This window comes from Bombyx mandarina, chromosome 23, assembly GCF_030267445.1.
Source record: "Bombyx mandarina strain Sakado chromosome 23, ASM3026744v2".
Classification (NCBI taxonomy): Eukaryota; Metazoa; Arthropoda; class Insecta; order Lepidoptera; family Bombycidae; genus Bombyx; species Bombyx mandarina.
In genome coordinates, this window is record NC_143229.1 from 9,059,093 (window position 1) to 9,082,826 (window position 23,734).

Consider the following 23,734-nt stretch of genomic DNA (forward strand, 5'->3'; position numbering starts at 1 on the left):
TAAGTAGCGTTAGTTACCAAAATACACACCGCCACGTAATTATCACCACCCAATGCTGTATGAATATGCTAATTTGAAAACCAAAAAGTATGGCTACAATCCATTCTTTTGGACCGAATTTCTTATGAGATGCCCGTATACCTGAACTAAAGGGGCGCGCGGGATATACACTTGGGGCATGAGGATTCCCCCCCCCCCTTACCAAGGTAACCGCATATGGAAGTCAGTACTTCAAAAAACCCAGTCAACGACCCCTTTGCACTTTTCGTACGACCGGTTCAGCTCCGCTCGGGACAGACCCGGCAGCGGATGATTGAAATCCTAAATTAGCATTCGAATTTCAAGATATTTTTTTATATATATTTTTTATTGCTTAGATGACTGGACGATCTCATAGCCCACCTGGTGTTAAATGGTTACTGGAGCCCATAGACATCTACAACGTAAATGCGCCACCCACCTTGAGATATAAGTTCTAAGGTCTCAGTAAAGTTAGTTACAATGGCTGCCCCATCCTTCAAACCGAAACGCATTACTGCTTCACGGCAGAAATAGGCAGGATGGTGGTACCTATCCGTGCGAACTCACAAGAGGTCCTACCACCTACCACTAATAGAATAGTAGTAGGTAAAAGTGGTACAGTTTAATTATTCTCACGTACGTAACGTATGTAAATGATTCAAACTTTCACATACCAATCTGTGCAGAAAATTAGTAGCATCTTCTTATCTTTTAGTCATCGTCATTATTGAAATTGTAAATAAGTAAACATAAGTTAAGATTTCAAATAGGAACGTCGTAATCGAAGACATAATTATAAAGTCTACAGGAGCAAAGCGGATTTTTATTTGTAAAACACACAAAGGAATATTAATTTTATTATTGACAAAAATTTTACATAGGAATAACAGTACAAAACGTAAATAAATAATATACATACATAATTAAAACATGTTACGCTCTACGCAATACTCGCGCGAATATACCAACGACCTGAAATGTTAAACGTTAAAATATAACTTTCAAATTGCTCTAAATTAAACAAAGGGATGTACAATACTGGTTTGTGAATAAAATGACGTGCTTGAAATAATCCTGCCTTCTCTGTTCACAGCTTTGTGTCATTTTGCTGCTGGTGCTCAATAAACATAGTCTGGTTTTCCGTTTTATTTTAAAATAAATTGATGCATAAAAATAAGTCCCGCTATACCTGATATTTTGTTCGTATCTGTTTGGGCACACGAGATGTCGTACCTACGTTTTGTAGTAAGCGTTCTTGCAATGAACTATATATTTTTATGTGCCGGACAAAATTTATTAGAGAGAAGACGTGAAGTAAGCAGTGAGTTATTTCTTTTTTCATTTTAGCTATTCTATTTATTACCTGTATTAGCTTTAGGCTTAGCTGTATTTAGACTTAATGTTAGAGTTTAAAATTACAAATCGAAATATTCCAAATCGAAAATTAAGATCACAAAAACACTGATTTATGTATTTTTTTATAAATTAATATATTATACTAAAAAAACACCCAAACCCCAAAATATCTAAAATTCATTGTCAAATCTCAATTTGCTGATGAATAGATTTAATAATACCTGTGATTTATTACGATATTACTATTATCTTTTAATAATAAAACTTAATCGAAATTTACAGGGTTACCATAAAAATCTACTCTCAATTAAATTATTCCACTGGTTTTACGAGTTATTGATATCTGATGAGAACGTTCAGAAATTCGAAACCTGCTGCTGACATCTTTATTGCCTTACCAATTAAATCTTAATGTCACAGAACCAACATCAGCAAAAAAACTGAATTAGAGTTTTCTTCTATAATAGTGGTAAACTAGGTTTGGAGTTACTGTCATTAGGATATCTTGAAATGATGGTAGTATTTAAATTGAAATACGGAATTTATTTTTCCCCCTACTTATTTGTTGGTAGCCTAAGGGGCTATTATACGCTGTGACTGGTAGATGCGCAAATTCAATATAGGGATAACAAGCTAAACAAGAAGAGAATATTTTGTGAGACCAAAAATGTCCAGAATAAACTTTTTCAAACAAATAATTCGTTCTATCTTCTCAATCTAATTTTTTTATTTAATCATTTCATTAGTAGATTAGTAAGTTTTACGAAATCAATTTAAAAAAAATATGATTTTTATTTCACTGTTGTATTCAAAACCCCGCAATGTGTTTGTATTATACATAGTTTTATTTTTAATTCAATTCGGCTTCGTGGCCTTAAAATCTGTAGGTACGTATAGAACTCTAGATGACCCTTTCCACATGTAGGTACCATGAAGTATATAAAAAAAACTTCGAAAGGGCACTAAAGTTTTTTTTTAAAGACCTTGAAATAATACAAGCGTCTTAAACCCAGGGCCGGTTTTAAAATCGAGGTTCGTTAAGAAGAACGGATGCAATGAATAAAAAATTGCCTTCTTTTTTTTCTTACCTAAGATATAGCCTTGAGAAGCTTATCTTTGTTTTATTCAAGAAGCTACTGAGCCTTCAGTTACCTCGAATTCATTTGAAAATGACATGTCATGTTATTCAGAAATAAATCTATGCGTGAATAATGTGTGGAAGTTATAGTCTTAGTCCCTTTTCGGTTATATTGAGCAATCTCACTTGAAACATAAAAGATAAGTAGACAGGTATCGGGCACCGGATGTGTTGAATAAATCTAATATTCTGAATCTGTTGGGTCAACATTAAATATTCACATTGTTTATTTAGAATTATTTGCAAAAAAGGTTCAAATTCGTTTTAGTATTACTAGATGCATGCCCGTAAACTTATTTATTCCGGGATTTGTATTGTTTAAGGACATATTAACACAATGAACACTGTGAACTATTTAAACTTATTGGTGAATCTTTCCTTAATTAATTACGTAGTGTTAAATTTGTAGTAAAGTAGGATTTAAATGTTCGTCAGATCAAAGAGAACGAAAAGTTAAAACAAAATTATCATTAAATTGATCGCTTAAGGTTGTATGTATAAAATTTAGATTTACTTTTATATCTTCAAACAATTTTTAAGCCTACTGCTCAGTCAATATTTTCAAAGAGGTCTTAGTATTTTACCACACGAGGCTCACACTAAAATAAAAATAGAACTTTTACCCTTAAAAAATTTTCTACACAAATATGGTAGTTGCGACCGACCATTTCTTTCGACGGAAACTGTTCGTCAGTAGGTGGGCCTGTTTTTGAATGCAATTTTTCATGATTTTTTATGAATGCAAAGTCATATTAAATTATTTTATTTTAGCTACAACAACACCTATTCCCTTTCCGCCATGTCGGGCCGATGACATCGACTGCCTGCGGCGTGGTTTGAGAACATTCTTCGACCTCATGGATTCAGGCCATTACGGAATGACGCCCGTGGATCCGATTTACATAAACAGTGTCGCCATCGCGTTACCAGAGCAGCAACTATCCTTCTTATTGAGAAAAGTCATTGTTACCGGTATCAGTTGGACCAAACTGGTCGACAAAAGGTATTTTTTTAATCCTTTTTAATCTTTAACTTTGCCTTATTTATGTTTATAGGTAATCGCATTGGTTAAAAGAAGTCACTAAAGACAAATGTTACTTAATTACGAGTACCTATAATTATTATCTGTCCGGTTTCTATAAATGTCAATATTCAGTATGAAATGTTTACTAAATAACAAATACTAGTAGTCGCGCGGTAGTCGAAATTCGACTATAATTGATTGAAATTATAAGTTTGTACACTATTATGATTCTATTTTAAAAGACTATTATACTTCTACCATCACAAATTTCGCCAAGAAAAAACTAAAGAAAAATAATAATAAAAACAAACAATATTTAATTTTAATCTATTCTCAATTTGACCACAGAAGTCAAGAACAAAAGTTTGACAGTAAATAAATAGTATGCATGAGTGTGTGCGTCAAATACATGGTAGTGTGATACATGATAATTTTAAAAAATATTAACATTCTGCACTCCTTCTATATATTATTCTCTATAAGTGTGGGAAATTTCATACTCCTCCGTCCGCGCAATTTTCGTAAAAAGGGATTCAAAGTTTTTCGTTCACGTATAACATATAGATTCTATGCTCTACGTGAAATTAAGGTTCAACATCTTAATTAAAAATACATGATATACTACTATTGTTTCATAAACTTTAACAAGGGGGGTGTAACTCAGTGGTAGAGTGTCTGCTTCGCATGCTGAAAGTCCTGGGTTCAAATCCCAGCACCTCCAAACATTCAAATACAACCTTTTGTAAGCGCAAGAAGTCAAAATTTTATACATTTTTCCAACTAATTCCTACTTTTTACGAACTAAATTTCAATATACCTATCTATTCTAAGCCAGTTCTAAATTCTAGTATTGATGTAAAATATTTGATTATTTGTCTAAAAACATAACTAGCTTATTTATTCAAATTTATTCCGCCTGAATTCTTGGAAGAAAGCTTGTATACGAGGTCATTGCAACAAAAATACGGATAAAACAAAAGTGTGTGCGACCAAGCGACAATGCAAACCCCATTGTTCATGGAAAATACAGGGCGAACAGACGTGAGAGAATTTATTTTTGCACATATATCACAGGCAAGCGGTGACTCGAATAACAGACACTGTAAAAATAACCTGAAATGAATGTTATGGCTTATTTTCAGGTTAGGAACACCCACAGAGTAAATGTTATGTTAACGTTAGTTTATACATAGGTACATAAATTGGTATTTATGGACTGAGGCTCACTGTCCACATTAATTAATAGTCACGCCTTTCACAAATCGCCTTCATGTCTGAATGTTATTGTTGATGGCATTAGCGTTGTGATCTTTATGGGCTCGGAGAAAAAAATGCCGTTACTTGTTAACAGAGCCATATTTCCTCAAAATGTAATGCATACATACCGACGTAATTTTAATACCGGCGGCTGTTCGCCCCACTCAAAACATGGACACATGTGACTTATCCTTGAGGCCATGACGACTTTAACAAAACCCTCTACAAGTAAGCGGTAGTAAGATTTAGTTCTAGCCGTGTCCCACTGTTTTATTTGCGTTAAATTAGTGTTTGTTTAAGTTTTTTTTAATTTAGAGCCATCTTCATACTCAACAATATAACCCTCTACAGGGCTTTCGAAATGGACATTGAAATATCGTAGCTTAATTTATAGGCTGGGCCGGGGCCCAGCATCGTAGGAAACTTGTTTAATTCCGTATTCATGTGTTGCAATTTAAAAGACAAGAAGTGGCTATTTCTACATAATTATTATGGCTGACCACACTTCATATAGTGAGCGATAGTGGGTATTCATTTTGTAGTGACATTGACTCCTGTAGGAAGCACACGACGTCCTTTTTTTACTGCTTAGATGGGTGGACGAGCTCACAGCCCACCTGGTGTTAAGTGGTGAAACCCATAGACATCTACAACGTAAATGCGCCACCCACCTTGAGATATAAGTTCTAAGGTCTCAAGTATAGTTATAACGGCTGTCCCAACCTTCAAACAGAAACGCCACCACACCTACCTACGTCCTACCACCACAGTCCATGTCTCAATCATCGCTGATGTACATCATATTATAATAATATGTGCTAACCACTTAATAGCTTAATACCACGCACGGCATCGTAAAATGGTGATGGTACTAAAACTTGTCTATTGCAAAATAGCTTTTAACATTTTCAGATTTCATGAAAACGGAGTTAAAAATGGAGTACTCTTTAGTAGCGACTTGCATGTAACCGGAGATCTAGTCATGGCGAAAGCGGATATATACGAACCCTTATTCGCACATATGACCATGGACATCCGTAAGTACTATGTAGAAAATCTACATTCAAGAATAAAATTTCTAAGATTCTATGAAAAATATGCAAACCTTTTTTAATGAACTTTACGATAAATTACCTTCAATTCAGCAACTCGTTTGCTCATTTAAGAGTATTAATTACTTCTTACTTAGATCAATCAATGTCTTTGTTTTTGTAGAGGGTGTTCAAACTAACATAACATATTCGTGGGATGTTGAAAAAAAAAAAGATAACGAGTATTACATTTCGTTGGGACAAGAGCGTATCGCAATCAGAAACGGACGTCTACCAACTTTCTTCCTTCAGCCAAGGGGTAAGAGCAATTTTTTAAGCCCGTCAGATATCTCGACATTTATGCCAGAATATTTCAAAGTGTCTAACATCAAAGGTGCTGTGCTGTTCGTTCGAGCTTTTTTTATTGCTTAGGCGGGTGGACCAGCTCACGGCCCACCTGATGTTAAGTGGTTACCAGAGCCCATAGACATTTATAACGTAAATGCCGCCACCCACCTTGAGATATGAGTTCTAAGGTCTCAGTATAGTTACAACGGCTGCTCCACCCTTCAAACCAAAATGCATTAATTACTGCTTCACAGCAGATATAGGCCGAGTGGTGGTGGTACCTACCCGTGCGGACTCACAAGATATCCCAACACCAGTCAAAAGTCCCCCAAACAACCTCGAACTGAATGTAGTTTTTTTTTTCTCAGGAATTGATTCTTATATATTTCATGTTTAATTTATTAAAAAAACTAAGAAGTACATGGCGACGGTAAAAATAAACCGTATTTATAGTCCAAGATCCCAGGGTCCCCCCAGACGTCATGTATTTTCTGACGAACGAAATGTGGCCGATTGCGTAGTGTTAGTATGTACTAAGAACGCATGCCTACCTGCTAGCTTGCTTAGACGGCCAATTTTCAGGTATCAGGTACTCAAGGTACATAAAATCATTACCTACTTCACGTAAATTCTGAAAGCTGATTTTTACGTATATTTTAGGAATTATCCTTAAAAATAAGTCGCCAATACTCCCAGACACTCCGTCGGCCGTATGGCTTTGCAGACGCTTTAAAGCTCCCAAAATAATGACCTAACTTCACGTAAATTCTGAAAGCTGATTTTTATATATGTCCACCAGACAACTACCTAGTTTAAAACCACAAAAAGACGGACCGATCCAAGGGGCCAATCATCCCCTAAATTCAATTTAATACCTCTGTGGGTAAGAGCGCGAGGGCATTATCCACGCGCATGAGACTGAGTGAGACATGTATTAGGATAATATATTGACTTATCTATCTTTCTATCTCTCTTTTACAGTTGACTTATATCAATTAATCATTAATATTAAAAGAAAATCAGTTAAAAAACACTACGCAATCAGCCACATTTCGTTCATGACCCAGTCACCCTCAAAGCCCTATGAGGGGTATAGGATGGATGGATTCACTTATGGATTCACCAGATCCACTCTTCGTCATTAGACGCTTTTAACTGTAACCGTAGAACTCAAAACAGAAGTACTCGCCAAGCTCTTCGAAGCGTTCGACGTGAACGTGACGTAGCTTATTCTCCTAGCCCGGAAGCATTTCTAGCTCCACCTGAAAGGGGAAGGCCCGAGCGTCTTCATAAGAAGCCTATCACTTCAAGGTCACCCACTTCCCAATTGAATCTAATGTCGGAATGGAAGCTCGACCCACTGAGTTGATCGAACGAGAAGCTCTGCGGCTGATGTTATGGGATTATTGTCACGTCGGACTCTTTAAAAAGTTCGGTGACCTGTGCTATGACCGCTGCTAGTGCTAGAACTAGAATCGTTCAAAAAAAACTGAGAGTGGATCAAGTGGATCCATCAGGCTACTGACTGGCTACTGCGTAAACCGGGTCTTGGACATAGTTAGCGGGTGCCATATTAAAGGGAGTTACGAGGGGTGTTCAGAGGAATACTTAGAGATGATTCTTCATCTCCTCTCTTCATCAGAGTTTATTCAAGTCTGAGGAGCAAATTTAGCTGTTTTTTTTTTCCTACCTATGCTGATAGCCTTGAGAGGCTATTTCAGCGTACCCTAGCTTGTGTAGGTGAGCTCGCGGGGCTCAAACCGGAGAATTGCTAACACCGCCCTAGCAAGAGCAGTGCTTCGCAGAATCTACCACCGGATCGGAAGCGCGACCCACTGAGAAGATCCGGCGAGAAACTCAGTGGGCTGTGTCTGTGGGTTAATTCGCTCGTCGAGCCCTTCGTCGCAAGCGACGGGTTCGACGAGGACGGTGACCGGTGCTTGTATTGCCTAAAAGCACCGTTAATGGATCAGGAGGATCCGTGATGACATTTAGCTGTGTGCTTGGCATTGCTGATGTTCATGAGCAAAGATTACTACGATTAGGCGGAAAGTATGCTGTACAAAGAAATAGTATATTACGCACCTAGGGAGAAAACTAGGACATTCAAGCCTGCGAATTGGGAAATCTCGGATGGGGATGTTCTACTTTTCTCCTTAGGTGCATATACATTTTTTTTGACCCGCGAGCCAGGGACGTAAAGCGAACTTTTCATCCCGGAGGGAAAAAATAAATAAACCAAATACCATGAATGATGATCTTAATGTTTCTGTCAAACTTAAAAGTGTTTTGTATTACTTGAAAATCTTTTTTGAAATGAATGAGAAGCAGCATTATTTGAGGAAAACAAAATAATTTCTTTTTTCAATGACTGTTATCTCTATTATATAAAACAGTTGATGAGCATTACTATTGCTCAAAAATAGCCCTTATGGCGATTATGTAGTATAATTTTCTGACCACATCACTGCCAAAAACGTTTAAACCCTTAAAAACAACATATTAATTTAAGAATGTATCATAATTATTTATTGTGTATCTTTTGTTTACAGCATCAGCAGATACAAAAATCATAGATAAAACATTGCAATTAAAGAATTCAATTGTAGACCACTTTTCAGAAGAAATAACTGCAGCAGCAATGCGGACTGTGATGGACAACATCCGACAATTTGCTCATACAGTACCAGTGAAATATTATTACAAACTTTTTTAAAACCAGTTGTTTTATTTCCTAAGAGACCTTACTCCCATTTTCTAGTGATTAAAAACTATCTGCAATTACTCAATACAATAGATACTAAGACCTGATATCTAAAGGTCAATGGTAGCAATCACACTGTGCTGTCTTTACACCCTGTAAAATATTATTTATAGCAGTCAACAGCTCATAAACGTTTAATTTTTTTTTTTTATTGCTTGGATGGACGAGCTCACAGCCCACCTGGTGTTAAGTGGTTACTGGAGCCCATAGACATCTACAACGTAAATACGCCACCCACCTCGAGATATAAGTTCTAAGATCTCAGTATAGTTACGGCTACCCCACCCTTCGAACCGAAACGCATTACTGCTTCATGGCGGGAATAGGCGGGGACTCCAAAGAGGTCCTACCACCAGTAAATTAACTTTTTTTTGCTACATGTATATTTGCTTCACATTACTTGTGCCTAGTTATTATTTTAATTACTAACAGTACAGAATTAAAAAAGATCAAATTTATGATCTGAGTAGATTTCCTATATACTCTTTTTTTTATGGATTTCCTACCATGAACTGATATGTAGTACACTCAATAGTAAGTGATCACTGTACTCATAAACATCAAAAATGTCCTCACAGCAAACTGGTTGCCTTCTGGTGAGGGCACTTTTCAAACCTCATTTGAAAAAGAGCATGTCATTTCCCTCAGGAAATATAGAGTGGAGCTAATTTCAGACCCCAAAAACATAATATTATGGTAAAAATTATATCTGGCACCAAGCTAATGTTTACAGCAAGCCCGCAAGTAGATATGAACTCGATTGGAGTGATCGGTGATGGTTATATAGAGATTACTTATAGAACACAAGAGTACAAGCACACAGGGAACCAAGGTTTTTCTCATCAGACCCAGAGGTTTCAAATGATTTACTTGAATTACAGTTATAATACTAATTTAAGTTTATTAAAAGCTATTCACAATTATTCTCACTATACATAATACACAATTTAAAAAAAAAAAAAAAGGCTGTTCAAAACATATCACCTAAAGATTCTTCCATAAATTTCTTATAAATAGCCATAAATTTAGCAACAAAAGCTTCAAGGTGGAATATTGGCTTATTCCCTAATCGCATCCTGTGCTCATATCGTGCTGCATAGCTTGCTACTTGACATTTTAAAGTCATATCACAATTTCTTACTAATTCTTTAAGTAATCCTGAAAATATAGTCTCTGTTGGTATTCCGTGTATTATTAGTTCATAAAGTTTCTGACGTACTTCACATAGTTTTTTTGGGGACTGTTCTGATAAAATCATTGATGCAGTTTCTCTTATGAATGTTTGCCAATCCGGTTCTGGCACTTTTTGATCTGGTGTAAAGGGATATTGTTGGACCTTACAAGCCTCACACATGAGTAATGCTCGGCGTAAATTACGATCAGCAGATTTGGCTATACGTAGTGCTAAATCATTAGGTAAGCTTAGACATTCTTTTTTACAAACAAGTTGAAGCACTGATGCAATTTCAGATTCAGTGGGTGCAGGTACTGATATCGTCAAACAACGTGATCTTATCGCTGGAATGACTCTAGAAATAGAATTAGCAATAAGTATGAGACGACAAGTTGCCACATATTTCTCCATGGTTCTACGTAATGCGTGTTGTGCGTCCTTGGTTAAATCATCTACTTCATTTAAAATGACAACCTTGAATTCACGTTGTCCGTTTGAATCTATCTGATGAGTTTGAGCAACGTTTTTTACTAAATCCATAATAACAACGCGATCATGAATTCCGACGTCGGTTGGGTTAACTTCAATGTGATAGTTACTGCTAACTGTCATAATTTCGATTTTCTTGTTTGAGGGTGTTGTAAAATTCATTGTTTCTTGCCTTAAGCGCTCCACACCTGATCCATAAAGCTCTCTCAATAAGCACATAACTCGTGTTTTCTTACCGGCTCCAGAGGGCCCGTAAATAAGAAGGTGAGGAAAGTCACTTTGTTGTACAAGATTTTTCAGACGTACAGCTTGTTCTTTGTGGTAATCCAACTTCATTAAATCTTTTGGTCTATGTTTATCAACCCAGAGACTCATTTTTCAGTTAATTTATAACTTTTAAATAACTTCAATTTTGTATAGAAAGTCAAATTTGTCACAAGTTTCGGCGGCTTTTTTACTGATTGTTGTTGCTTAATTTGTTTGTAGTACATGCAAAAGAAATACAGGCATACCGCCAAAATCTCCTTCCCTGTGTTGATCTTTTGAGATTATGAGTGTGTTGGCCATTATTCGAAATCGAAGTCTAAAAAATTAACCAGGCTGAGAAGACGATTTGAGAGATTTGAGGAAGCGTTCCTAAAAAATTTTTAATTTTCGATTTACTTGAGCTTTTAGAATAAAATTGATTGATTTATTTAAAAAATTAAATTTAATTGCTAATTATTTGTTTGTATCAATACAGAAAAAAACCAAATTGTGATATTATTTGGTATTATTTTTGATTAATTTAAATAAAAATTAATTTTTGGTTTCAAACAAATCGATTCTGTGAGAAATCGATCTTGAATCGCTATCCCTATCTGACATATCTGATACTTGACAAGACTTTTTGGCGGGAACGCGTGGAGTGAAGTTGTGTGATTTGTTTTATTTTGTCTATTTAGTGTTTCTTCAGGTTTAAATGTGTAATAATGGTGGTTTATTAACTGTTTAATATAAAGTGCACAAATCTGTGAAAGTGAAACAAAGCCGCTGGACGTAACTTCTCGGGATCCTCCAAAAAGTCCACTGAAAAAATCTCAGTAAATGACCACTATTTTGCTGAGATTATACTTCATCCCATATCATTTCATCTCATGTCATTTCATTTCGTTTTCATTTCACTTCATGCTGTTTCATAATAATCAACTTCATTTCATTTCATAATATCATTTTCATATAAAAAAGTTACGTATCATTAAAATTAAAATAAGACTTGACCTAAAGGTCTTAAACCAGTTCATAAAATCCCTTAAAAAAAAGATACTTGACAATTGACATTGTTTACAAAGCTCAAAACCTTTAACAAATCCATACCCGTTGGTTTAATTTCGATAAACCTGGTTCAAATTTTAAGCCAATTTTTGATGGCGTAGATCGCTGAAATGGCGAAACTGTTAATAATTTTTCTCTATTGTATTTGTGCGAATGGAGAACAGTTCAATTTGCAAGGAGATGCCGGTCTTGCCTATTCTGTTGAGGTAATCATGGGACATCCACATCAAAAGGTAATACTATATTAATGTTCTTACCCATAGCACACAATTGGGTCGGAAAAAACAACAAAACAATAAAGTTTTGTTCTATTTGCCATTTCCATTTTCTGGCAACTTCATGACGCAGGTAAACCAGTCAAACAGTTAATAAGAAAGAATTCAGTTTCTAAATATAAAAAAAGGATTGGTCGTAAAATTATCACACATTATAGCATTCATAACTATTTTTTCTTATGATGTGAAATCAGTGAAGAATTTAAGAAAAACAACCAAATATTTAAACTAATCAGCAAATTTTGTAAATTGATAAGAACTATGAGTGGTACATCTTGTAAATACACATATGTGGCTAATTTTAAACCACTGCTTTTCTTTTCATAGTCATTAAGATTTCAGCCTATGTATAAAAGTGCACAGCAGTATCCCATGTCTTGGCTTAATATTAAATATCAACATTAAGAAAGCTTTGAGCTAGTCTGCTCAAAAATGGTATTAAAAAAATGACCATATCGAAAATGCATTCGAAGAACATCTAGTCTAATAAAATATTTATTTATTTCAGATAAACCTTTTAATTGATACTGGTAGCACAACATTAGCTGTTGCTTCATATTCAAGACAAGATAGTGATAAATACTTTGATGCAAACAATTCTAGCAGCATTTATGACAGTGGGAAAAAGGTATTTATTATTATGGTTAATTTTAAAATTGAAAGAAATGTAGTTGTTCATAATATATTAAATTTACATTTTTTTTATAGGTTCAGGCAACATACTTTGAAGGTAAATGGATTGGTCGCTTAGTATCAGATTATATACAGCTCCCATCTATGCCATTGGTGCCAGAAGTCAGGACTGATATGGCACTTATTATGGAAAGCCACAATTTTTTTATGAATGGCTCACAATGGCAGGTAGTTTACAAAATAATTTTTAAATCAAAACATAAAAATATAAAATATTTTAATTTATTAGATAGGAAATATTCTTTTCTCACAAAATATCATAGTGTAATTTATTTTTGGCAAGTAAATTGCTGACTTAATTAGAATTTTTTATTAGTTAGTTATTAGCATTCTAATTGAGATATATCGTCGGCTTATTGCAAGAACTCATTAACTGCAAAAAATCACTAAATGCGTTTTTATCTATAATGGGCTCATTTTTGCATATTCTACAAAATGCAAAAACACGCTAATTTCTAGCTGGCCAATTTTAGCCGTTACGTCTTTGGTAGAAAATTGATAATTGCAACTTTGGAAGTCAGGCATTTACAAAGATTCACTAAGCAGCACTAGTTATTTTTATTAAATGGATAATTATTTGCAAATAGCATATATTACATTACAGAACTCATTTTCAGCATCTAATTAATTTTATCAAAACAATGTAGTATAATATAACTTAAAATTGTATTTCGATAAAATTCATTATTTACATTTAGTTAGTTTCTGTAATGAATCATTTCATCAGAAATGCACAATAAGTAATCTTAATGATTTTTATCGATATTAATATAATATAAATCATAATATTAAGATTTCCATAAAATCATTTATTCTTTTTCATTATTTTTTCCATTTTGTTGATGGCATGATTTTAATAAGTTAACATCGATTAAAAGAACATAGTAACTTCTTGCAGGCTAAGTGGTACCTCGGTTGTAGTTTAGTGAGTTATAATTTAGGGTTTGGTGAAATGCGACAAAACAGCTTGTCTAGGGAACACGGGGCATAAGACGAACCCGACGAACGCGGGTGAGGGTGGGTTTACGCGGGACGAAAGAGTACTGCTTCGCTCGCTCAGTTTGCGGCGAGATACGTTGATTACCACGCCTGTTATAGAAGTTAATGATTTCTGACAAAATGCAACGAAATAAATGTTTCAAACAAGGACGAGGAAGCAAGATGTTGGAGCAATTGAAGTTCCGAACAACCTATTACTGGTGGTAGGACCTCTTGTGAGTCCGCACGGGTAGGTACCACCGCCCCGCCTATTTCTGCCGTGAAGCAGTAATGCGTTTCGGTTTAAAGGGTGGGGCAGCCGTTGTGACTATACTGAGACCTTAGAGCTTGTATCTCAAGGTGTGTGGCGCATTTACGTTGTAGATGTCTATGGGCTTCAGTAACCACTTAACACCAGGTGGGCTGCAAGGCCATCCACACATCTAAGCAATAAATAAAAAACCTAGCAAGCAAACACCTGACCTACAATAGCATCATTCTTTCCACGAGTGTAGAAGACGTTAAATGATACACTGGAGAACGGGCAACATCGTTATCTGAGAATCATACCAGTGGACTACGATTGCCAACTTGTATTTACTGATAGGATGGTTGGTATGGCGTATGGAAAGCCCGTACAAGTTGGTACCACCATCGAAGCGAAACAGCATACGGAACAATTTAGATTTAGATTTCGGGTCTCAATATGGGTGGTGGCATTCACGTTGAGATCTCTATGAGCTGCAGTCATCACTGTAACACCAGACAGGCTTTTTTATATTTTTTTAGGATTGAAGGATTACTGGTGGCCCGGAGGCCTTTCCAGATTCACCAGGACATGTGGGCTATCAAAGGCCCAGCCAAGAGGGGTGGGATTTGCTAACAACTGTCCGTGCGCCTCCGAAAAAGACCTAACAACTCAAGAACAGCTGCTTCGCGAATGAATCTACTACCGGATCGGAATCGCGACCCGCTGAGAAGATCCGGCGAGAAACTCAGCGAGCTGATGTAATCAGTTTCTGTTATGCTTAATGCTATACTTAGTTCAAGTTACCCACCTTGAGGTGATTGAACATAAGTATTTAGAATTGGGCCATACACAGAATAATAATATGGAGGTCGATAATATGCATAGTTCTATCGAGAATCAAATGCGTCTTATGCCAATTTTTTCTATGATAGACCTCTGTAATGTTTTAAGATTGACTAGATCGAACAGAAAGCTAAACAAGAAAAAAACAGCAAAGAAGCCGTATGAACCTATGAGCCACTCTGATATCTTGAACCTAAAAGAGTTGAGAAACAAATTAATGTATAATAAATCAAACCGGCCTAACATTGTTCAATATAGGTATGACTACGTTTCCAATTTTAAGGACCTAGCCTGCAGAGCTACAGCATTGGTATAATAATATACCTGATAAAGAAGGTCCAAATTATCTTAATGAAGAAGAAACCTCTGATACAGTTTTTTTAACCTAGCTCTTTTTTATTTGTTTTATGTTTTTGTATGGTGTTTAAGCTCAGTTCCTAATTTTCATAAAAAAATACATGATTGAATGAATACATGAGTGATTGACTAACAGGGAGAAGAAAATAATTTTTAGTTTATTATTGAAGTCATCCTGGCCTAAAAGATAAGACGTTCGATGCATTCGTATCTAGCGATGCATCGGTGTTCGAATCCAGCAGGCGGGTACCAAATTTTCTGATGAAATACGTACTTAACAAAATTGAAGGTGAAGGAATAATATCGTGTAATAAAAATCAAACTCGCATAATTATAATTTGCGTAATTACTGGTGGTAACACCTCTAGTGAGTCCGTACGGGTGGGTACCACAACCCCGCCTATTTCGGCCGAGAAGCAGTAATACGTTTCGGCTTCAAGGGTGGGGCAGCCGTTGTGACCATACTGATACCTTAGAACTTATATCTCAAGGTGGGTGGCGCATTTACGTTGTAGATGTCTATGGGCTCCAGTGACCACTTAACACCAGGTGGGCTGTGAACTCGTACACCCATCTGAGCAATAACATAAAAATAATATTATGTAAAACTTTTGAGACTGCGAAGTTGTCGTGAGTACTTGGCAATATTAGCTATTGCAAGTTCTTACGTCAACTGTTATGAAAAAAATGTTTTTGATTATTATGTTATTATTCGTTTTTGTTTATTTCAATAAGGTTTGATAAGTATTTTGTTGTTTTATTTTAATTTAAGAAATAATTAATTCACATATAAAACTGACTTACAGTAGCAAGAAGTCATTAACTTTTAGTTTTAGTTTATAAATAATATATAATGTTATATAACTACCGACTCTCACTTGTTTTAATTAATATACATATTAAGCAATCCAAAATATTCAATTTTTCTCACAGTAATTATGTATGAAGGATAATATGGGCTAATCAACATAACCACTAACTAATTCCAACTAAAATGCCGTTTTCCCAAAATATTGAATATGTCACATAATGACTTCTTGCAATAAGCCGACGATATGGTCTTAAGTAGTCATTGTCAGTCATGGGCATTGACAATGTCAAGAAACTTAGCCTAAGTTTGTGTCTACTGCTAGATTATTATTTAAAAGAAGATGTGTTAGAGTACTCCCAAAAAAAGCTGCAATGGGTTATTCTTTTAGCACCAAAAGCATAATGTCCAACACTTTATGTCAAAAGTTTTTACAGATCACATTGGCCTAAAGTATGCCTGGTGCTTTAGTATCAAGAAATGCAACTGTGCAACTGTTTGAGACCTGTGCCGAGGCTGCCTAAAAATGTTTCTATTATAATACATACCTAACTGACTTCTATGGCTTAGGAATGTAATTGTTTAATAAAAATGAAACATGCTAGCATTTTCGGTGCTAGCATGGCTTTGCCCCTGGCATTGCTGAAGTCCATGGGCGACGGTAACCACTCACCATCAGGTGGGCCTTGTGCTCGTCTGCCTACAAGGGGAATAAAATAAAAAAAAAGTATTTGCTGGTGCTAGGGCCTCTTGCACTGGTAAAGGTACCACCACCTTACCTATTTCTGCTGCATTCTGGTTTAATGCATCTGGCAACTGTTGTATTATTAAAATGAGACTAGAAACTCAAATCTCAATGTGGGTGGCTGCATTTACCTGGTAGTCTTGTATGGACTCTGGTAACTATTTGACACCAGGTAAAACGTGAGGCACCTGATTTAGGAATAAAATAAGCGAGGGTTGATTTTGTATACCTATAAGAGCCTATATTTTAGATTTTCGCATAGCGATAACAAGGTAAGTTTATTCAATAAAAGCGTGTCAACTAAAAATAAATTCAATAATAGCTTCTAATGTAATACTCTTAAGTTCCTTAAATTTTCACACCATTGCTTTCCTTATTCTCCTTACATTTAAATGCATAATAACAAATAATATTAATAATTCTATTGCAGGGTCTCCTAGGACTAGCATATCTACCAGTTGGAGCAAGGGGAGCAGATGTGATTGTGGAATCATGGTTAGATTCCCTTGACCGTACATTGACTAGACCTGTATCATTTCAACTCAAACTTTGTGCTACATTAAGCACACAAAATGCGACGCACTATGGAAACTTTCAGATACTAGGTAATGAATTACTAAAAACTAATGAGGCATGTCTAATATAATAACTTAGGTAGTTATTATATTAAACATCGGTATAAAGTTACAACCAGAAAATGACGACTATGATTGCTATGTGACCCATAATTGTTTTTATAATCGGTTCATTATTCAGCAGCAACATAAACAGAGCACTGAATACTAAATTTCTACGAAAATATTATACAAAACTAATAATTTAGTTTAGTTAACATCGATTGATGGTTTCCCAAATACCAAAACAGTAATTTAAACTCTTCATTTTATTACAGATGGTAAACAAAAAAATGAAAATTTAAACAAATCATACCGAACAACTATAATACAAAAAAGATGGTATGAAGTTGGTGTTTTATCTGTGAGGGTTATGGGACATATAAATAAATCAAGCAATCCTCCAGACATAGATGAACATATGTGTCAAACGCTTAATAAAATAAAGGCTATAGTTGATAGCGGAACAACAAATATAAGGTTACCTAATTGTTATTTTAGGCAGGCAAGTTGTTTTTAATTTATAACATCATACACGACATGCATAATTATCTTAAATTACAAAAAAAAAGTTCATGTTAATGTTTTTAAAAATAATTTAGATTGAACCTGCTCAATTAGAATGGCATTTGAGACATCGTAACTGTGACATCAGTTTTACAAAAAAAAAATGTATATAATTATAGAATTGACATGTTATGTTTTTTGATATTAATAGTGGCACCAGTGTCATGTAGTCTGTGAAACTAAAAAAACAAACGTCGCGTTAGTTCCGATTTTAACCACATGCAAAGTGACATGTCAGACTGATATTATATTTTTTCTTTAGAACGTGATTTTTTATATAAAAAAGACATTACATAAATAATTACGATGCTTGTGGTGCATATATCAGAACTGGTATGAGATATCTTATTAGAGAAATAGACGTATCAACGCCACTTAAGACCGAGTGGTCCAAGTGATCTTAAGTGGCGTTGAGCGTCTTATCCTTTAGGTCGCGATGACTTCAGAGTTCAGTACAAGTGACCCCCCTATAACACGGTAGATACGTTTGTGCTGTGCGAAACCGCGTTATATGAGTCTAGAAGTCAGTACAAAAAAGGAGAGTATTTTTTCTGAATGAAACATCTTAAGTTATTGTACATAAACAATAATAAGTTGTATAATTTCGGGTATTCCCATATATTGTGTGTTCATAGTACATAATGTAATTTTCGAAATAATTTTAAACAAAATCTCGTTATTATGTTGTATGTAGAAGTACCGTGTTATAAGTAAGAGAGTTTTGGCGATTTTTTCTTTTCGTATTAGTGTGGTAAAGAATACCGTGCTATAGGAGAGTTATATAAATTTGATTTATCTTTAGATGTATATTTCTTATGTGCGTGTGTTTGTCACTGAACTCCTCCTAAGCAGCTGGACCGATTTGAATGATTTTTTTTGTATGCGTTTGGCTGGCAACCTGGGTGGTTTAGATTCACAAATCAGCCTGGCAGATGGCGCTGCAGTCGGTATCTAGGCTATTTATCTTTCCTAGAAATAATTTATTTGGCAAAACAACGTTTGCCGGACCAGCTAGTGAATATTATTATAAGAATACGACCAAAATTTGATAAGATCAAGGAAGTAATAGAGCAATTTTTTTAGATTGTTGATGATTTGAGAAGCGCAGCACAGACTTCTAATATGTTAATTACGGATGACTTTTGGTATGCAGGAGAGGTAAGTTTTATTATTTATTAAATTTCAAATTAAGAAAATGCTGTTGTATTATGTTTCCAAATACACATTTTTTGAGTTATAATTTTGAATAAAAATTTTACACAGCTCATGTTACGTTGTGTTAATTTGGAGTCAGTTATCAAAAAGATGTCATCTTAGAAACAATTTAACTCAATTAAAAAGTAATAAAAATAAATAATAAGAAAATCCATTAGTAAGATGTGCCTTTCGAGTGATAATTCCCATAACATTTGTTTATACCAGGCACGGATGTGATCTTATCACGTGATCTTCTTCTAGAAATTACTCGTGTACGTTAGTACTAAGTCCAACATAAATTATACTTTGCAATGTATTTGGAACATCACATTCAAAGTGAACGTAAATCAATCTCGGGGTAATAATGCTCAGTAGTATTAGAGGCGAATTGACTCCAAATAATTTCGTATAAATAAAATCCTGTTGTAATATCTGGAGTTATGCGATATTCTAGTCTGATGTTAAAGCCAAAATCATGTGGCATAAGTAATGAAATTACTTTCCGAGTATGTATATCGTTTGCGTATAATCGCAAAACAACACAACAGGTCAGGTCACACCATACACATATTAATAACACAGATAATAATACAAGAAAAAATATACGGTCCGAGTCGGGAACGTACCGTGACCTTAACTCGGCCACCCGGCCGCGTCCGAAGTCGCAGATAACAAGTAAAAAATTAAATTTCAGCTTGCAATTAAAATGTGTTTTTTTCGTTAGTTCGAGAATACTGTGTCCCGTACCTGTGTCTTCTAAGTTAACAGCTGCCACTTGTAGATCCATTGGTCTAATACATTAGAATACAATTTTTTTTTATTTTGCAGACTGGATGTTGGCCAGAGCCTCAAGACTGGTCACTACCCTGGGTAGCGGTCGACCTACTTAGCTACGAAGCAGATAACCAGTACTTTACGTTAATGCTGTCGCCGCAGGTAAATGCGTTTTCATATACGAGTATAATATCTGTCATTTTATTTCTAAAACAAAACACACATGCGTCCATATTTGAAAGTTACGATAGTCATTATTATAAAACACTTAGGGCACGTCTTTTGAAATGGGTGCGTGCGTATATTGGGTTCCGTGGAAACTATTGAATAGCAGGTAGACCGCAAACTCTTTATTATTATTTTTTTATAGAGATTTTATGACCTGGTAACTTAGACCTTTAAGTCATGTCTTATTTTAATTTATATTATTCGTATTTTTATGAAAAATGATATTATGGAGTGAAATGAAATGAAGATGATTAACTTGAGACACTAATCAACTGGGATGAAATTAAATGAAATGAATTGTGATGACATGGGATGAAATATAATCTCAGTAAAATGGTGGTCATTTACTAAGATTTTTTCAGTGGACTTTTGTGGAGGATCCCGAGAAGATACGTCCAGCGGCTTTGTTCCATTTTCCCACATTTGTGCACTTTCACAGATATTAAACAGTTAATAAACCACCATTATTACACATTTAAACCCGAAGAAACACTAAATAGACAAAATAAAACAAATCACACAACTTCACCCCTCGCGTTCCCGCCAAAAAGTCCCCACAAACTCTTTAACAATAAAAAAAAGAATTACCCTAATACATATTATGTAGACTTGACCTAATGGTTTCATACCATGCACAATAAAAAAAAATCATAAATTTGAAAAATAAAATATTTACAGAATTATATGAGAGTCGTGGCAGCACAGAACAGTAGCGGTGAAAGTGGTACCGTATCAGAATACTGTTATAAATTGGGTTTTGAAAAAGGCGGAGATGAAACTGTACTCGGCTATACAGCCATGGAAGGATTTCAGGTAGGCACGCAATAATATTCTAACATTAGTAATGTCGTAATAACAAAAGCGAACCACAGAGCTATTATTTTTCAACGTTGACGCGAACGAACTTCATTATGAGTGACGTCATTGGAGGCCAAAATTATATCTGACAAGCCAACCATAGAGTATGAACTAAAACAACGGTTAGCTTCAAATGAACACAATATGCATTGTGATTGGTGTTAAATTATCTTAGAGTTATTACGTTTTATTTAATGATTTCACATTTAAATCATAATTTTTTTAAAGTAAATCGTTTAGATATATGATTCTTATCGATAAAATGTAATTGAAAACTTTAAAAAGTCGTTTCACACATGGAGTGCGTCAACCAGCTACGAGCAACTTGGTTGTTCATCAATTTTGAACATAATTTAAATGACAATTATTAGTGTGTTTTAGACACGTCATTACGGATCCTCCCGATCCATTAGCGGTGCTTTTAGTTACTACGAACACCGCTCACCGTCCTAAATCAGTAAATTAACCCATAGACACAGCCCACTGAGTTTTTCGCCGGATCTTCTCAGTAGGTCGCGTTTCGGATCCGGTGGTAGATTTTGCGAAGCACTGCTCTTGCTAGGGTCAGTTTTAGCAACACTCCACTTTGAGCCCCGTGAGCTCACCTACACGTCAAGAAGCTGAAATGGCCGGTCAAGGCTATCAGCATAGGTAGGAAAAAGTGTGTTTTATTTTATTTTTTAACTGATATTTTCTTTAGCTGTAGGATAATATTCCCGTTGTATTTGATACGATTTCCTTCCATCACGTATTGAGGTATTGCTATTCTAAATTTTAAACGTGTATGCCATTAATGCTTATATTTCTAATACTATTTCAGGTATTATTTAACAGATCAGCCGGTTGGATCGGCTGGCAGACTTCGGACTGTGGTCCAAGCACTAAAATAGTGGGACCGTTTGTCGTTTCTAGTTCTATTAAATCAAAATGCAAACTCCGCCTTAAGTCCGCGCCTGACTCTACGATTTCGATAAAAGCAGCTCAGTGGGCCTTAAGCGCCATATCTGTTATAGCGGCTAGTATATTACTGTACTTACTGTATCCGTGTTTAAAAACATTACTGACGAGACGGCTTAGATCTCCTTCACAGATTTCTATGTCGCAAGCAGCCTTAGTTGAGCAAGAATCTACGTGATTGACGTAATGTATTAATAGATGGCGTTGTCTATTGATTAGCTTAATAGTCTTCATATTGCAACTTCAGAATTGAAGTAGCTTAACTAAAAACTTGAAGACAACATGTATGCTATAAGTATAACATATCAAATTAAAATTAAAAAATTAAAAATTCAATTTAAATTTTAGGTTAGAAAAGGACAAAGTACACTTTCCGTCTCTTTTAAGTCAAGCGCTTAATCTATAAGCACCTTGAACATCTTAAACTTTAAGCACTTGAAACTATGGTGTGGTACTGTTTAGGGCTTAAAGTATTAAAATCGAAACTGAAAAACTACAATTCTCCTAATACGTTTTTGGCGTATACCAAAAAACAAGAATTTTGGATTAATTCACTTCAATTCTAAAGGTGCTATATCATTCTTACGTTGAGTATGTATGTGCAGATCATCCAATATCCAAAATGTTAGTTTAGAATTTTTAATCTATCATAGATATGTTTTTCAATAAGCTTATAATTTGTGTTTGTGTACGTGTTTTCAAGTAAGTTTTTATTCAACTGGCTATTGATTTTCTGCAACCGGTGTTTGTAGTAAAAATAACACCATTAATAATTGATAAAAAAAGTTTGGTTAAGTTATTTTAAATAGCAGTCATAGATACTGGCAATAAGTCCTAAGAATAATGTTTTAGTCAAAACTAGTTGATAATATAATTATTTAAAGAAAATATGTGTTAATAAAATTTTAAAAAGATTGAAATGTAGGAATTTGTTACATATTTTGTCGTTTTGCGTTAAAATAACGCCAAGGCGAGAAAAAAAAAATCAGGAACCAATACCAAAATTCGAATTATTCTGTGTGATAGTTTAGTTGTGGGCATTGTATAATAAGTATTATGTAATAAGATCTTGATTAGATTGTAGTTACTCTAAAAGAGTCGTAGTTTTAAAAGTCTGAGTAGAATATAGTCGGTAGTTTAAAATACTCATGAAAAACGTCTTTGGTAGCAAATAAATGATAAGTGATCTGGAAAATCAGTGATACATATTAATTCAACAGCAAACTTCCCAAAAAGGTTCTGAGGTTTTTAAATTTACATACATAGTAATATGTTTTGATTTTTTAAAAATGCAATATTCACTCATACTGCTTCATAAGTGTAATAAAAAACTGATAATTTTTCAGCACGGTACTTAAATTATTTAATAATTTTTAATCTTAGCTGCACATTCAAAAAAAATCATATGAAATAACAAATTTTAGTACAAAATTGCGATTTAAAAATATCTTTCTAGTTTCACATTTTATGAACATTTACAATTATTGTCTAGCTTAATAATTAGAACAGGAGAAAATTTATAGTATTAATCGCTCTAACGACATTTTCAAGGTAAGTTTGCATAAATGTATACAACTCGACCAAGCTAAGTTTGCACCTCGCTGGAATGCGGCGGTCCGCCCGCTTCCCCGCTCACCTTCCTGCGATCGCCCTGTCGCGTCAGTACGGTTAACA

The 23,734-nt window shown here is 34.9% G+C and overlaps 3 protein-coding genes and 1 non-coding gene across 5 annotated transcripts; 3 read left to right on the forward strand and 1 right to left on the reverse strand.

The window, feature by feature from the left end:
* Positions 1-1,111: 1,111 nt before the first annotated feature.
* LOC114245627 (uncharacterized) lies at positions 1,112-8,893 on the forward strand. 2 transcript variants are annotated; one of them, XM_089737557.1, is made up of 5 exons: positions 1,112-1,342; positions 3,287-3,518; positions 5,709-5,833; positions 6,012-6,146; positions 8,728-8,893. In XM_089737557.1, exons 1-5 carry the CDS (start codon positions 1,246-1,248, stop codon positions 8,889-8,891), a joined length of 753 nt encoding a protein of 250 aa, XP_089593683.1. In that variant the 5' UTR covers positions 1,112-1,245; the 3' UTR covers positions 8,892-8,893. The 2 variants fall into 2 exon arrangements, with proteins under 2 accessions (XP_089593683.1, XP_089593684.1); XM_089737558.1 differs by having other exon boundaries at positions 8,797-8,893.
* Positions 4,189-4,260, forward strand: TRNAA-CGC (transfer RNA alanine (anticodon CGC)). The gene has a single exon. It is a non-coding gene; the product is annotated as a tRNA-Ala (tRNA).
* On the reverse strand, positions 8,682-11,220 carry RfC38 (replication factor C subunit RfC38). The gene has a single exon (XM_028177807.2). It carries the CDS (start codon positions 10,975-10,977, stop codon positions 9,910-9,912), a length of 1,068 nt encoding a protein of 355 aa, XP_028033608.2. The 5' UTR covers positions 10,978-11,220; the 3' UTR covers positions 8,682-9,909.
* A 264-nt stretch (positions 11,221-11,484) lies between these two features.
* LOC114245585 (beta-secretase 1) lies at positions 11,485-22,391 on the forward strand. The gene is made up of 9 exons (XM_089737559.1): positions 11,485-12,149; positions 12,700-12,819; positions 12,900-13,052; positions 17,296-17,470; positions 17,758-17,984; positions 19,130-19,204; positions 20,072-20,179; positions 20,924-21,058; positions 21,924-22,391. The coding sequence occupies exons 1-9, from the start codon at positions 12,027-12,029 to the stop codon at positions 22,236-22,238; spliced, it is 1,431 nt and encodes a 476-aa protein (XP_089593685.1). The 5' UTR covers positions 11,485-12,026; the 3' UTR covers positions 22,239-22,391.
* The last annotated feature ends 1,343 nt before the right edge of the window (positions 22,392-23,734 follow it).